The 15005-nt window shown below is 41.8% G+C and overlaps 1 protein-coding gene across 7 annotated transcripts in view; it reads left to right on the top strand.

Annotated features, from left to right (window-relative positions):
- LEF1 (lymphoid enhancer binding factor 1) overlaps positions 1 to 15005 on the top strand; it is a 116499-nt gene that overhangs the window by 82139 nt on the left and 19355 nt on the right. For 4 of the 7 annotated variants that reach the window (XM_048509424.1, XM_048509426.1, XM_048509423.1 and 1 more), the window contains exons 6-9: positions 213 to 303; positions 5595 to 5678; positions 7783 to 7905; positions 10175 to 10337. In XM_048509424.1, the coding sequence (XP_048365381.1) occupies positions 213 to 303; positions 5595 to 5678; positions 7783 to 7905; positions 10175 to 10337 (461 nt within the window). The remainder of the gene's footprint in view (positions 1 to 212; positions 304 to 5594; positions 5679 to 7782; positions 7906 to 10174; positions 10338 to 15005) is intronic. The other 3 variants (XM_048509429.1, XM_048509430.1, XM_048509427.1) reach the window with 1 other exon arrangement.

Genomic DNA, 15005 nt, shown 5'->3' with positions numbered 1-15005 from the left:
AGAATTTGAAGTAAATTATGGGATCAAAAACACTTTGGAAAGGGGTAAATGAAATAATCTTGAACTTGAAGTATTTCAAAGGATACAGGTGAAAAATTAAAGATGAAGCTGCTTCCTGCTCCCGACCCCCCGCATTCTTAATTTGTCGAATTGACTATGTACTCTTGTCTTAGCATTTGATATTTTGGTTTGCATTTTCTGCTTTTTAATAGGCATGTCCAGACATCCTCCAGGTCCTGATATGCCCACCTTCTATCCTTTGTCTCCTGGCGGCGTTGGACAGATAACGCCACCTCTTGGCTGGTAAGATCTTTCTGCTGGTTTTGAAATGTGTGTGCATGCTTGCATGATGTGTTTTTTTTTAATGGATTGTAACCTTTTTCATCTCCAAAAATCCTGGGGTGTTTTTTTTTTGGGGGGGGGGGAAGAGAAATGTTGGCTTTTTCCAAAGGAAGTTAAAAGTTTAAAAACACAAAACAGCAATCATTTGTAATGGGCTTTTTTCAAAAAACAGTGGCTTGACTGGGATAAGAAATAGGTGTTAAAGTACCTCACCTGGCAATTTGATGAGTACTGTACATTAATGAACCATATTGCTTTTATTAATTGGTTTCTGGTGTGCACACAGAAACGTTTGGAGCTTTTAAGATGCTTTAATGCCTCTAGAATGTTTTCAGAACTTCCACTGAGGTGAGGGCTTAACTACAAAAAGAAAGGTAGAGTTCTGCTGAACATGTGTAAAGTCCTCTCTATCTGGCAGGGCCAGGGCAAGGAGGAACTGTGCCCAGGGCACGTGCACACCCCACACCACAGAACGCCCCTGCCACGCCCCTCCACCGGTGCATCACGCACTCCTCCGTCCCCTTGGTGCTACGTCACTGCTGACTGGATCATTACAGTTGGCTTGCTCACATCTTGATTTATGTCAGCAGTTTCTCATTTCAGAACATAAACTCATACTCACTACTTGCAGTCAGCCTGACCTCACTGCCCATGTGGCAAACGGGTAGTCATTAAATGTTTGCAAGAGATCAGCTACAATTTGCTAAAACCACCAGTCAGCCTCGTCTGTGACTAATTTGTGACTGCTTACCAAACCTTCAGATAACATATCCAACATATATACAGTGCAACTGGTACTTTTTTAAAAAAGTTGACTGCATGGGGAGTGACTGAGTGAATCTAACTTTAGTAAATCATCTCCCTGTCTTGTCCTTTAACAAATTCACCCCAAGAAGAAATTACCCAGGGGGCAATGCAATATTCTTTAACCCTGATGAAGAAGACAAGTTTGGATTTATACCCCATCTTTTTCTCCTGTAAGGAGACTCAAGGCAGCTTACAAATTCCTTTCCTTCCCCACAACAGGCATCTTGTGAGGTAGGTGGGACTGAAAAAGTTCTGAAAAACTGTGACTAGCCCAGGATCACTCAGCAAGAATGAAGGAGTGCGGAAATAAATCTGGTTCACCAGATAAGTTTCCACTGCTCATATGGAGGAGTGGGGACTGGGAGTCAAACCCAGTACTCCAGGTTAGAGTCCACCTGCTCTTAACCACTGCATCACACCAAATGAGTGTTACCGAAGGAGCAGCAGTGGCGTAGGAGGTTAAGAGCTCGTGTATCTAATCTGGAGGACCCGGGTTTGATTCCTAGCTCTGCCACCTGAGCTGTGGAGGCTTATCTGGGGAATTCAGATTAGCCTGTACACTCCCACACTGCCGCCAGCTACAGGTGACCTTGGAAGACTGAAGTCACACAGCTTCTCCCTTTGGAGCTCTCTCAGCTCCCACCTACCTCTGGCCGAATTGATTGTTTGTTGTGCTTGGGGGGGAAGGGCAAGGAGATTGTAAGCCCCTTTGAGTCTCCTACAGGAGAGAAAGGGGGGATATAAATCCAAACTACTCATCCTCTTCCTCTTCTTCTTCTTCTTCTTCTTCTTCTTCATCTTCTTCTTCCTCTTCTTCTTCTTCTTCCTCCTCCTCCTCCTCCTCCTCCTCCTCCTCCTCCTCCTCCTTCTTCTTCTTCTTCCCAACCTCAAAATGGGGACTACAGTTCTCATGAAACTTTAACTGATCTTCAGTCTAGAGATCAGGTCCCCTGGAGGAAACTGCAGCTTTGGAAGGTGGATTCTATGACATCATATGCCTGCTGACCTCCCTACCACCCACTGGCAGAACTAGAAATGCATCAGAAATTGTAACTTCATATTTGCAAGACTCCGTGCTTGGTTAAATTAGTCTTTTGTTTTTTACTATTTACAACATGTGTGTATAAAAAGTACTATGTAAGGGGGAAATGGCAACTGTTCAAACCACCCGTATAATTGGAAAAGGCTTTTAAAAAAAGAAAAAGAAGAAAAGAATGTCTTTTTGATGCAACTTTTTGTTTTAGCTGAATTTTATTCCAGCTTTTAGAATGGTCTTTTCTTCCAAATGTGTTCTTTAATGCCAAGCTTTTTGCAAAGAATGAAAACTGGGTGTGTGGGGGGGTATTATGATAACACAAATGAAGAAATCTGAGATATGTTTCTTTTGTGTTTACTCTAGCTAAAAATGTAACTCAGGTTTTATATTAAGGGTTCTGTTTTCCTCCTTTAGAGCACTGGCCCTCTTGACTCGCACAGGCACAGAGCTTTATTTAAGTGTGGAGACTGTCATGGGGAGCATAATAAAGGGCCAGCAGCTTTGGAAATGCCAATTTCTTAAAACATTAAATCTGTCGATCAATAGCTCTGCTTGAATTGAATTGAGCGTAGTCTTTCAAGGGCTGATCAATTATTCTCTCTGAAGTTTGTTACTTAAGTGTGTTAAATCCTGCTCAGAAGTTGCATCAATGTAAGCTGGAGGAAAAGACAATGTAAACTAAGCAGAAAAAGTTCAAAGGATTTGAAGCAATCAATTTATGCAACAGGGGTATGGCATTCTGAAGGAGACAAACTTCAAACTGGAGAGTTTTTCTGTTCATTTTTGCTCCTTTAATATTGAATCCAAGATATTTATATGCTACCTGTAAATAAAAATTAAATATCTAACCTTTCCAAACTGCCACCAGCCTAGTTTAGAGACAAGTAATATTCTGCTCTTTTCTTTTTTTCAAAACCACGTCAAGAGCAGCTCTTTTCAATAGGCCCTGGTTGAGTTATGCTGTCTTTGATGCAATGTTCTTAGGTTGTACAGCAGCCGAAGTGAACCCCAGTCATTTGGGCCAAATAATGACATTCCAGGCCATTTTGCTCAGCATGTAGGACTGGTTTTCTGCTAAGGGACCAAGATCAGGTCTTGATGTGTGGCAGTACCTCTAGGATCCAGCTTGTTCCCAGTGTTTCCCCCTACCCCTTGGTTTTCTGGCACACCAGCATCGTCATAGGTAGATGTTGCTTGATTAATATGATTGGCAGGGTGTGGGGGAGGAATTTGAATTACAAAAGTTGCCTTCTCCAGCAGTAGAGAGAAAAAGGCTAGCCAAAATAGCATCTTGTGAGGCTCATAAGAACATCTGAACTGTCGTGGTGCATTCTCACATGACTGTTTTTAGGAAATCTGAACATGTGTGTTCCTTTGTCTGCTAGGTCAAATGGCTACTTCTCCTTACTTGCTACTTCAGTGCTAGCTTCTCATCTCTACTTAGTGAAAGAAAGACAGGCAGAGGATTTGAAGAACAGTGATAGCAGTACTGGGATTTTCCGGCTGTGTCCTGATTAGAATTCATTTCACAGTCCCATGGGTACACAGTTCTATAACTCCAAGAATTGAGGCTACCAGAGAAAGTGCACCCTTATTTTGAAACAGAAAGATAGCAAAATAGCCTTTCAACACTAGTCCTTTATGTAGGAAAAAGTATGTGAGGGTGCATTTTGACATGCAGGAGGGTAGTTTTGAAGAGTTTTCTATTTTTTGCTATTTTACAATGTACAAATGTGCTTTTCTGATATGTTTGAATTTCATGGTTGCAGATGTCAGGATGGTCTTGACCTTTAAAGCCATTCATGGCCTTGGACCTGCATACCTGCGAGACCGCCTTTCCCCATATCGCCCCGTCAGACCCCTCCGTTCTTCGGAGGAGGACCTATTGGTGATCCCTGGCCCTAAAGCTATCAGGCTGGCCTCTACAAGGGCCAGGGCTTTTACAGACCTGGCCCCCGCCTGGTGGAACAGGCTTCCGAGGGAGATCAGTGCCCTGCCAGACCTGAAGAGTTTCCGCAGGGCCTGTAAGATGGACCTATTCCACCAGGCATTTGGCCAGCCTGGTTAAATACATCGCTGCCATTTCATGTGGCCTCCCATGGGCATAAAGGTGGGGAGAGATGAAACGCCATCTGACGCTATATCGTTCCTGGTTTTATTGATAATTAGTTGTTTTATGTTATGTTTTTAAGCTGTTTTTATTACTGTTGTTCACTTCCCTGAGCCCCTAGGGCCGTGGTGGCGAACCTTTGGCACTGCAGTTGTTATGGACTACAATTCCCATCAGCCCCTGCCAATTGGCCATGCTGACAGGGACTGATGGGAATTGTAGTCCATAATATCTGGAGTGCCAAAGGTTCGCCACCACTGCCCTAGGGGGAGGGTGGTCTAGAAATGTTATAATAATAACAATAAAATGTACATACCTATGGATTTGATTTAAAAGAAATTTCCCCAATGTTTGCAGTTTGCAAGGTGACTAGAAGAAAATTGGGGATTTTTTTTGTGTGCAGTCAAATCACAGCCAACTTATGGCAGCCCTATAGGGTTTTTAAGGCAAGATATATTCAGAGGTTGTTTGCCATTGCCTGGTGTTGCTTGGTGGTCTCCCATCCAAATACTTGCCAGAACCAACCCTGCTTAGCTTCCAGGATTTAATGAGATTGGGCTAGCAGAGCTCAGGTGTGGAAACTGAGAACACTAATAAAATAGATTAGGAGAACAGTTCGATGGTACGTGGCCAAGATACAATTGCCAACTCTATTAAGAGTGTTATGACCCTTGACCTGCCCTTCCCCTTTATTACCTGAACCAATGATGGTATCTTTAGTCTGAAGGGAACATTTGTGTGTACAGAGGAAGAAATGTTAGTAGCTTTGGGATGAGGGAAAAGAAGGAAAAGCAAAGGATAATATTGTAGCCCCTTTGATGATGTGGGGGAAACTCTGTGTTTACAGCAGAAAATTAGGCCACAAAATTAGGCCAAAAAAAAATGTTCTGCTGTTGACCCAGAGTTTTACCAAAATACCACCTGAAGGATCTTATCTTCATTAGATTCATGTTTTGCAAGTGACGTTGATATCTTTACATAAAAATAGGATCAGAGCCATAGTGAGATGATACCCTGTTAATGTTTCAGACAACCAACTCTCTCAGTGGGACAATTTAACCTTAGCTCAAAGGAAATTCCCACTGATTTGAATCTACGTCTTAGAGAATGTGAGTTAATTCTGTTCTGATAAATCTTCCAGAATTCCATGAGGTGATTTTTCTCTTAAGAGCAGGTAGGAAATCTGCCAGAAACTGAATTAGAATTCAACAAACTTTCATTAGTTCACTGGTATTAGTAAAAGTCAGGTTCATTTCTATTACAGTATTATTGATGGGTTCCTTTCTTCTGTGAACTCAGGCAAAGTCAGCCTGTATATCCCATCTCAAGTGGATTCAGGCAGCCCTACCCATCCTCCCTTTCAGTTGACACTTCCATGTCCAGGTAGGTGTAGGAGCTGAATGACTGACTGGCTGGGGATAAGCACCTGGAATCAGAGGGGTGGTTTGTTCTTCTGCTTGCATTCTGGTGTATGCTTCTGCTTGCTTTTTCAGCCAGCTAAAGTGCACTTATTTATAAGGTTCCAGTGCATCTACAGTTTGCCTTCATCTATTTTCTGAAGCCTATAATTGACAAAATATCTTTTAAAAAACTCGTTTTTATATCCTGTTAATATAGTTTAAGTATTTAAAAAATTGTTGTGGCTGTGACTTCAGTCATTTTTTAAAATTAAAAAAACCACCTCAGTGTAATTACAGCAGCACAGGGAAATTCTAAGCCCCAGCCTGCTTTAAGATAAAGGCAAAAGCTGTGTACGCATGGTTCTGTTTGTACTTTTTTGAATGGGATGTGATTGTTAGTGCTAGAAAGCAGCACTAACTGGGACCTGGCTAAGGATATAATTTTTGAATCAGTCAACGTGGCAATTCTGCACTTTAGAAAGATGGGTTTTAGATTTTATGCTTGCTGTATCTGAAGTGTGCATTGTAACTTGGTGTTTTAAACCACAAACATGTGCATACACAGTCAAAAGTATACATGTTTATTGCTCAGGTATGGATTTGATTTTCTTTACATGTAACAATCGGATTTTCTTTACATGTAACAATCGGATTTTGTAGTAGTTTTCTGTGCATGCCCCACAGACTCCCAATTGTGCAAGCCACCATTGAATGTAGTAAGGTGAGTTCTGTGGCAGCTCTATTCACAATGGTAAGAGTTTCTTAGTAAACTGTACAGTTGGTTAACTCAACCATACTTCAAGCAGGCAAGGACAGTGGAAGGAAAATCGAAGAAGTCTTAGAGTTGGCTCTTCCCCTTCTATCAATAACACTAACATTGTTCAGTTCCACTATAAGTACTTAATGAAAACCTAGGATTGAAAACAAGACACGTGATGTTCTTTTAATTTCTATGAACCCCTGATAGATTGTCATATGGGGTAGGATGGGGTATAAATTTAAAATAAAGTAAATAATCCTGACAATACATGGGCCACGTTGTGTAGCCCAGGGGTGTCCAACTCTGGCGCCCCAGATGTTCATGGACTACGATTCCCATCAGTCCCTGCCAGCATGGCCAGTTGGGAATTGATGGGAATTGTGGTTCATGAACATCTGGGGTGCCAGAGTTGGACACCTCTGGTATAGCCTATGCGCCTAGTTTTGAAGATAAGAGTTTATAATTTTGTGTAGTAATACACAACTTTTCTGGTCAATGTTGGGCCTTTCCCCACTCGCTTCCATCCCCCCTATGCCGCGCGCTGCTCTCAGCGTAGCTGGCATCTAAGCAACGCTTATACCAAAGGCGTCCCCACGACGGGGTCGTCAAAAGGCGCCGTTCAGAAGAGCGTCTGGGATGCCGCTCGCTGAGGGGCGCGACAGCAGCAGCTTCGGGGCGGCTGCGCTGTCGCCGCCCCTCTCAGTGGGGAGTGCCGAGGGCCCCCGCGCTACTCTCCTCGAGTAGCGCGGGGCTTAAGGTGAGTGGGGAAAGGGCCCTAGTTACAGGTTTTATTTTGAATGATGATTATTGGCTTATTCTTCTTAATAAAATGGGCCAGGATTTGGAGCCTTATTCATCTAAAAGCAGTAGTTTCTTGTCAATACAAGTATATAGAAACTGCACTTCAGCTTTTAGTTTTATGCATGATGAGTCTTTCTTTTTGGCTGGTGGTGGATACCTTTTTTATGACTTCTGTACTCGTGTGGAAACTCATTTTGGTTAAGAGCTGCTTGGCTTTTGAATTGAGTAGTCCTATTAAATTCCCTGGGGTCTCTTCTCAGATTTTTGGCAACATTTTGAAAGAGCTCCCCCCAAAGTACGATTTTTCACAGAGATTACATTAAATAAGAATCATACTTAATTAAAAGGTCTTAACCAAATCGTTTCACACATTGGTATATCACAATGTCACTCTTGCAAGAACAGTATGAATTACTTGCCTTCTAAGAGTACGTCTTAGTTCATGCAGGTTTTCCCTGCTGTGTCCAAGTTGTCATCATGAAGAAGGCTTCCTCCTTCTGTGTTTTTTTTTTCTCTCTCTCTCTAGGTTTTCACATCATATGATTCCTGGACCGCCGGGACCTCACACAACTGGAATTCCTCATCCAGCTATTGTAACTCCTCAAGTCAAACAAGAGCATCCGCACACAGACAGTGACTTAATGCACGTGTGAGTAAGTCTTCTCTGGGATAGTACTTAGTGCGTGGTGCTTGAAGATTTGGGTAAACGAGGCAGAAGTATGTGACATGGAGGGCTATATTATTGTGCAAATGTGGTATGAGTACACTGTTTATTAGTTCTAAGATGCTCAGTTCTGAAAAGGTAATGAGTTGATTAGTAGGTTATGAAACCTCTAGAGCCTGGTTGGAGTATGATCCTCACTTGAAAGTGGCCTGCATATAAGATGAGATCGTGTCTGCATCCCTCTCCCAGGTAGTAAATAATAGTTCTTCTGTTGCATTATTTTGAGGTTCAGTCCAGAGCAGTCAAGCAAACTGAGGTTGCATACAGGGTGTACCTAGAAACAGGAATGAATGTGGGGTGCATTTACTACAGCTTTACTTTCCCCACTCCATTTGGTCTTCTCCTCCTGCCCTCATACTTTATGCAGGCTGTTGCTTTGTGTCAAGCATTAGATCGTGTGTGTGTGTGTTTTAATTTTTAAAAAATGTGTTGAAATCTGATTGGGGAAAAGGCTATCTGACTGACACAAGGCCAGCCAGTTATTTGAACAGAGCAGAGTTTGCTTCATGATTGACATAAGTGCAATCCAGTCTATGTGCTACAAATCAGAATCTATTGAAATGGAAAAAATGTTCCTTTCTGTAATCCAATCCATAAGGAGGTTTTATATGTCTTGCAAAATTTATGTGCAAACCCTTTAGTGCTCTCTCCCCTGCCCCCATCTGAACAATGTTCTCTTTCCAATGAGGTGATGGAATCTTTGCTTCTAGGTTTGCTTCTAGAAAAAAGTGAGTGACACTTGTGATTGCTGTTTTGTGGAAAGATGTAAGGGACTATGCTCCAAAACAACATAAGAAGCTGACAGCTGAAGCTTTTTACTGTCTTTACACTATAAGCTGTGCTGATGCAACTCTTGCCCCGCCATGGGTAGTATTTTCATGATTCTAGTAGTTTGCAGTAGTGCTTAGAGACCCCACTATGCACAGTTCTGCTGAGAGCAGCAGTGGCATAGTGGTTAAGAGCAGGTGCATTCTGATCTGGAGGAACTGGATTTGATTCCCCGATCTGCCTCTTGAGCTGTGGAGGCTTATCTGGGGAATTCAGGTTAGCCTGTGCACTCCCACAAACACCAGCTGGGTGACCTTGGGCTAGTCACAGCTTTCCGGAGCTCTCTCAGCCTCTCTCACCCACCTCACAGGGTGTTTGTTGTGAGGGGGGAAGGAAAAGGAGATTTTAAGCCCCTTTGAGTCTCCTACAGGAGAGAAAGGGGGGATATAAATCCAAACTCCTCCTCCTCCTCCTCCTCCTCCTCTTCTTCTTCTTCTTCTTCTTCTTCTTCTTCTTCTTCTTCTTCTTCTTCTTCTTCTTCTTCTTCTTCTTCTTCTTCTTCAGAGCGGCATGTGTGCTACAAGACAGAGACAATGGTGTTTTCAATGGTTATTAAAAGTAACATTGGAAACAAACAAAAACCTCCTTCAATGATGAAATTCCTAAGCCCTCTGGGGGATTCCGCCATCACACTCTCTTTAACACACATGAGAATAAAATGTTACAGCAAGGCATTTGTCAGTTTTAAGTGTAACTATGATTTGTGATATTGCTTGTTTCCAAAGTAGTTAAGTATATTAGCCTTCCAGCATGGTATTTGACAACTTTCTTAAAGGAACAAGTGCACCTATTGGACTTGTATTCATTATCTTGAGAGGTAGAGAAAACTATTTGCAAGGGAGATAATGCTCACCTATTTAAAAGAACCGAGTAGAAGCCTATTTACTCATCTTGTTAAAGGTGCAAGAACCTTATCAGGTTTTTACAAGTTCTGACATTACAGGAAATTCTGTTCCTCTGTAACTTTGCTGAAGGCTATTTCTTGCATGGCTATTTATAGCATTGTGTCTAAGTCCCTTGCTCCTGTGATCAAAATAGTAATCTTGGAAGGACCGAAGCTACTCTGTGTACACAGATCAGGCACGAGTATGCCAAGAATCCTGAAAATGGTTTGTGAGAGAAAATAGCTGTGCCGGAAGTATTTCCGAGGCTTATTGGCATAATACACAGAGGCGTGATGCCATGCGTGACATATGGTGTGCTTGCAAATTTCTCTCAAAACTAAACACCGCAGTAGCCAAGCAAGCATGCCATTCAGAAACAGGGAAAACCAAATCTTTTGAAGCAAATGTGCCTCCTTGTACTTAAGCTGGTGATGATAACAAGTGCTTTCTTCCTGTGTTTTCTTTCCTCCTGCTATCTTCAGGAAGCCTCAGCATGAACAGAGGAAAGAACAAGAGCCCAAAAGACCTCACATTAAGAAACCTCTAAATGCTTTCATGTTATACATGAAAGAGATGAGAGCAAATGTTGTCGCAGAGTGTACTCTGAAAGAAAGTGCAGCTATCAACCAGATTCTCGGCAGAAGGGTATGGCAGACCAACCCCGTTTGTTTGTGTGTATGCGTGTACAATATTCACCACGTATGTCCCCTCCTTACTTTGAAAGGTATCCAGGCAACATATTCTTTCATGCATTGTCTATACAATTATTGATTTGCCAGTAGACCTGATGTCTGATTTGACAAAATAAAGTTGAGCAGACTTGTTATACCAGAGGCCTGCTGTCAAGTGATAGATCATATGATCTGTATGAATCAAGTCCTAGGCATTGTCCCCAGCAACTCTGGTTGAAGTGTCTTGGGTAGAAAGGCCTAGAAATACCTCTGACGAAGACCTTAAGGAACTCCTGCCAGTCAGAGGAGGCAATCCCAGGACTTGATGAGCTAATGTTATAAGGTGGTTTCATACATCCTTTTTTATTTCAAATATTTCTATGCTTCCTTCCCTACCTAATTAGGGACCTCAAGACAGCAGACAACTGAAAACAGTTAAAACAAACTTTAAAACGCAATGTATGTGTATAAAATGAACAATTAAAGACAAACAGGAAGAAAGGTCAGTTAGCATATGCTGGACAAAATAGAGAAGTGTCTACCTGCTGGTGAAAGACAGTAGGATCAAGAAGAACAGATGAACCTCTCTGGAGGGAATGCCATCATTTTGGCTCTATTACCAATGCCTTTCCTCTGATTGTCACTCATCTAATCAAAGATGATGAAAGCATCTGAAGCAGGCCCTCTAAAAATGATGTAATTGTTGGGTAGATTAGTATGAGGGTAGGTGCTCCTTAAGTTATGCCAGTCCCAAGCTGTATAGGGCTTTAATGGTCCGTGCCAGCACCTTCATGCAAATATCTTAGCTGTGTCATAGTATAGGACTCCACCAAGTTTCTTTGGATTTAGGAGCCGGATTCATTTTTCAGTATTCACATTTAATGTTTTAATGATCACATCTTTCTAATTATTGTTACCACAAAGCCTAATCTTAGCACCTTCACAATCTCTTGTGACACAAGCATAAATAAATACAGGAGTAATACAACAAAGAGTTCACCTGTAGCCCTATTTACCTTCTCTCCTATTTCTTATAATTTCATTGTTGCTTTTTAAAAGGTTCATTTAATTGCACATATACAAAGCAACTGGCATCTATATGAATTACCACAGAAGGGTATAAAGTTGGGGTATAAAGTCTGAGTCACAGGAATTTCCTGCACATGTATTTTATGTCATATGACAAAACCTGTTCTGAGATAAAATGGTAAATAACCTTTGTACTTCTGCAAAGTTGCCAACAGATACAATGAACCAGGGGGTATTCATTGAAAATGCTGGGGGGAAGAATTAGGACTAATAAAAGGAAACACTTCTTCACGCAACGTGTGATTGGTGTTTGGAATATGCTGCCACAGGAGGTGGTGATGGCCACTAACCTGGATGAAAATTAGCACTTTAAAAGGGGCTTGGACAGATTTATGGAGGAGAAGTCGATTTATGGCTACCAATCTTGATCCTCCTTGATCTGAGATTGCAAATGCCTTAACAGACCAGGTGATCGGGAGCAACAGCCGCAGAAGGCCATTGCGTTCACATCCTACATGTGAGCTCCCAAAGGCACCTGGTGGGCCACTGCGAGTAGCAGAGAGCTGGACTAGATGGACTTTGGTCTGATCCAGCTGGCTTGTTCTTATGTTCTTATGTTCTAACTTATTCCTGAAAATCATAAGTGCCAAAGTGAAATTCCTAGGATTTGTTGAGTCCTGTTATAAGACCACCTTCTTGTGTTCATACTTGGTGCAAAATGTTTTTAGTCCAATGGTTATGGTGATATGTGCAGCAATGATGTTAGAAGCAGGAACAACCGATTCCACTTTATAAGTGAATGGACATGATGAGTACATTTTCATTTTCAGGGTAGAGTACAAACTCAAGGACCTTTCTGGCATGCCTTGGGCAGTTAAAGTTCTGGCTTATCTGGATTCCAATGTAAAAACGGAATTAGAAAAAAAAATCCCAAACAGGGCCTTCTCCACCAAGACAGGGGACTGTTTTCAACAGAGGTGGCTGAATTGGATCCATACTTGGGTCTACTTCAGTATACGCATACGATTGTTATCTTGTATTATAATCAGTCCAGGATAAAATCATCATCTATTGAAAATGATACACTGATATTCTGTTACCTCTTTATCTGTGTATGCATGTTCTTCATTGCAGAATTTGAAAGCTTTTGAAAGAGGTAGATTTAAAATCAAGTCTCACTTATGCTGAAGTTACTAATTACAGGAGATCCTTTTTATTCCTTCAAGATTTTCATAGCAGGATACTAGTCTCAGAATATTGCCAGTACGTGTAATCTTCTTCTGTGTTTACAAGTTGGAACCTTCTCTTTAAGGCTGGGTTTTCATTCTCTTTAGCTTGAGCTGTGCTTGCCAGCTGACTAAACCTTTAGCTTTTAAAATGGGGTTTGGCGTCAGAGTGATTACGGCTCTGTTTGCAAAGAATACTATGAAGTTTATTGCTTAGCTCCATCAAAGCACCGTCTGTGTGTTTGATTATGTTTCCTAAATGTGCTGTAGGAAAGAAAATTCCTTCTGTGACTTTCACAAACATTGAATTAGCTTAAACACTTGTCTATATTTTGACAGCTTTCTACATTACTTAAAAGTTCAATTGCCTCCTGTCTGCCAAAGTAATTCCCGTTTCCCTTGTGGAATAGTAAATTAGTCTTATAACTTAAGTGTCAGGATAGACCATAGTCTGGGTGGGACAGTTGTGGATCAAGAGTGTGACCATAAACCAAATTACTGTTCACTCACCACATTTTTCTGAGTTTTCTGCTTCTTGAAAGCTGCCCTAGCAGAATTCGCAAATATTTATATTTGACATAAGAACTTTTCTGAGATTGTAATAATATGCATTCATTGCCTTTTCATTTTTGATAATGAGAGTTGTGTTGAGGATACAGTGAGAGGAAGTCTCCTTTATGCCACATTTAGGCATAAAACACTTCTTTATGGAACGTTGTCTTCACAAGTAACATGGATCAAACAGTTATTAACCCCAACAGGGTAAAAGCTAATGTAATATTTGTAGAGTATAAATTAAACGGTGTTGTGATGGATCACATGTATCGCTTTCTGAGTCCATGGCTGTCACAGGAAAAAACGTTTGCCTCTTCAGTTCAAGTTCAGCTGACTATATGTATCTTCCAATACTACAGGATTTGACTGTTGGCATTCCACCTCAAGTGTCTTTTATATCCATATCCAATCAACTCTGAACTGGTCAAAGCAATTAATAAAAACTCCTTTTTGTACAATGTCATAGAAGGCAATGTTAGTCATGATGCATGTTTTCAAAATTCTTGCCTTAGAATCGATGTTACCCTGCTTTTAAAAAGTTGCTGAGCAGCCCAATCCGAGGGTGGGGGTGGGAATTGACTCTTAAGGTCTATCCCACTAGCCTAAGTGGGAGGTGGGAAGGTATCGCAGAGCTCTCTGGCACCCAACCCAGAAGAACCTGAGCCACACAGAGCCACGCCAGCCTAAAGCAGTATGCTGGTTCAGTTGAGGGTGTTCCTGGAGATGGAGCCACTTTCAGGTGGCTTCCACCTGACTTTGGAGCCAGGAATGCCCTTGGCTTAGGCCTCAGACTTATGCCACTTGAATGGGTGGCATAAGTACATTTAGCCCTATGGAGGGCTTTCAGGTAGCCAGGGAGGTTCTGGCATTTGCTGCTTCCCTGCATCGCCTGAAAGCCCTCTGGAGGTGCAGTGGCAGCGGTGTCCCTGGCCACTGGAGCCCTCAGCATTCAGTTGTGAAGCTCTGTGAAGCTTCACAGATTTCAGCATAACATCCATACTTTAAATATGCACATGTTTACAATTGTCCATCAGCAACCAACAGTGAACAGTTTTTTAAAAACCCAGGAAGTGCCAAAAATGGGGTATCATGGCAAATGATTCAGAATCATACAACTCAAAAGTGTTTAAATGCAGAGGAGATAATCTAACTTTTGGAAGGAGATTCCCCTGAAACACCAATTTTCTAATGTCATTGCAAAAGTCAGGAATCCTGTAGAAAAGCAATGTGCCTTGTGTGCTTCTTCCAGTCCTCGTTACTCCCCTCCCCTGCTGTCTGGCTCATGGAAGCAAGCTTCTCCTTTGGCTTCCTGCTGTGAAACAGCTGAGAGGCAGCTGTAGGGGATGGAGCTAGAATGATCTACTGCTTGGGAACAGAGGCAGAAATCACTGAGGCTCAGACAAGAGTGTGTTTGTATGTGAGAGAGACAGACAGACAGTGGCACAGTTCTAAAATTGGCTTGTATTAGAGTGAGACACAGGTGACCATCAGATGTTAGCATGTACAGAAATGGCTGGAAGTATAGGAAAAAATCACATTCCTAATTCAGAGGGATAGTTGCAGAGGATAGCCATATTAGTTGCATCAGAATTTAAGGTACCACAGAACTTCTGTTTAAAACGAATGACTTTATTCTAGTCTATGCCCTTATCTGTCAGTCTGCTTGGTTTGTACCATCTCCATAATATCCCTAAAGCAGTGGCAGAGCCAAATCTTTCAAAGTTCTGACCAGTGGATTGGATCCAACTATTCTGCAAAAAAGTAAGCTAATGGCAAAGATCTTTGAGCCTAATTTATAAGCCTGTACACTGATTATTTCAAGCTGCTTTCAA

Source organism: Sphaerodactylus townsendi, linkage group LG10, assembly GCF_021028975.2.
Source record: "Sphaerodactylus townsendi isolate TG3544 linkage group LG10, MPM_Stown_v2.3, whole genome shotgun sequence".
Lineage (NCBI taxonomy): Eukaryota > Metazoa > Chordata > Lepidosauria > Squamata > Sphaerodactylidae > Sphaerodactylus > Sphaerodactylus townsendi.
This window is presented reverse-complemented; position numbering and strand designations above follow the sequence as displayed.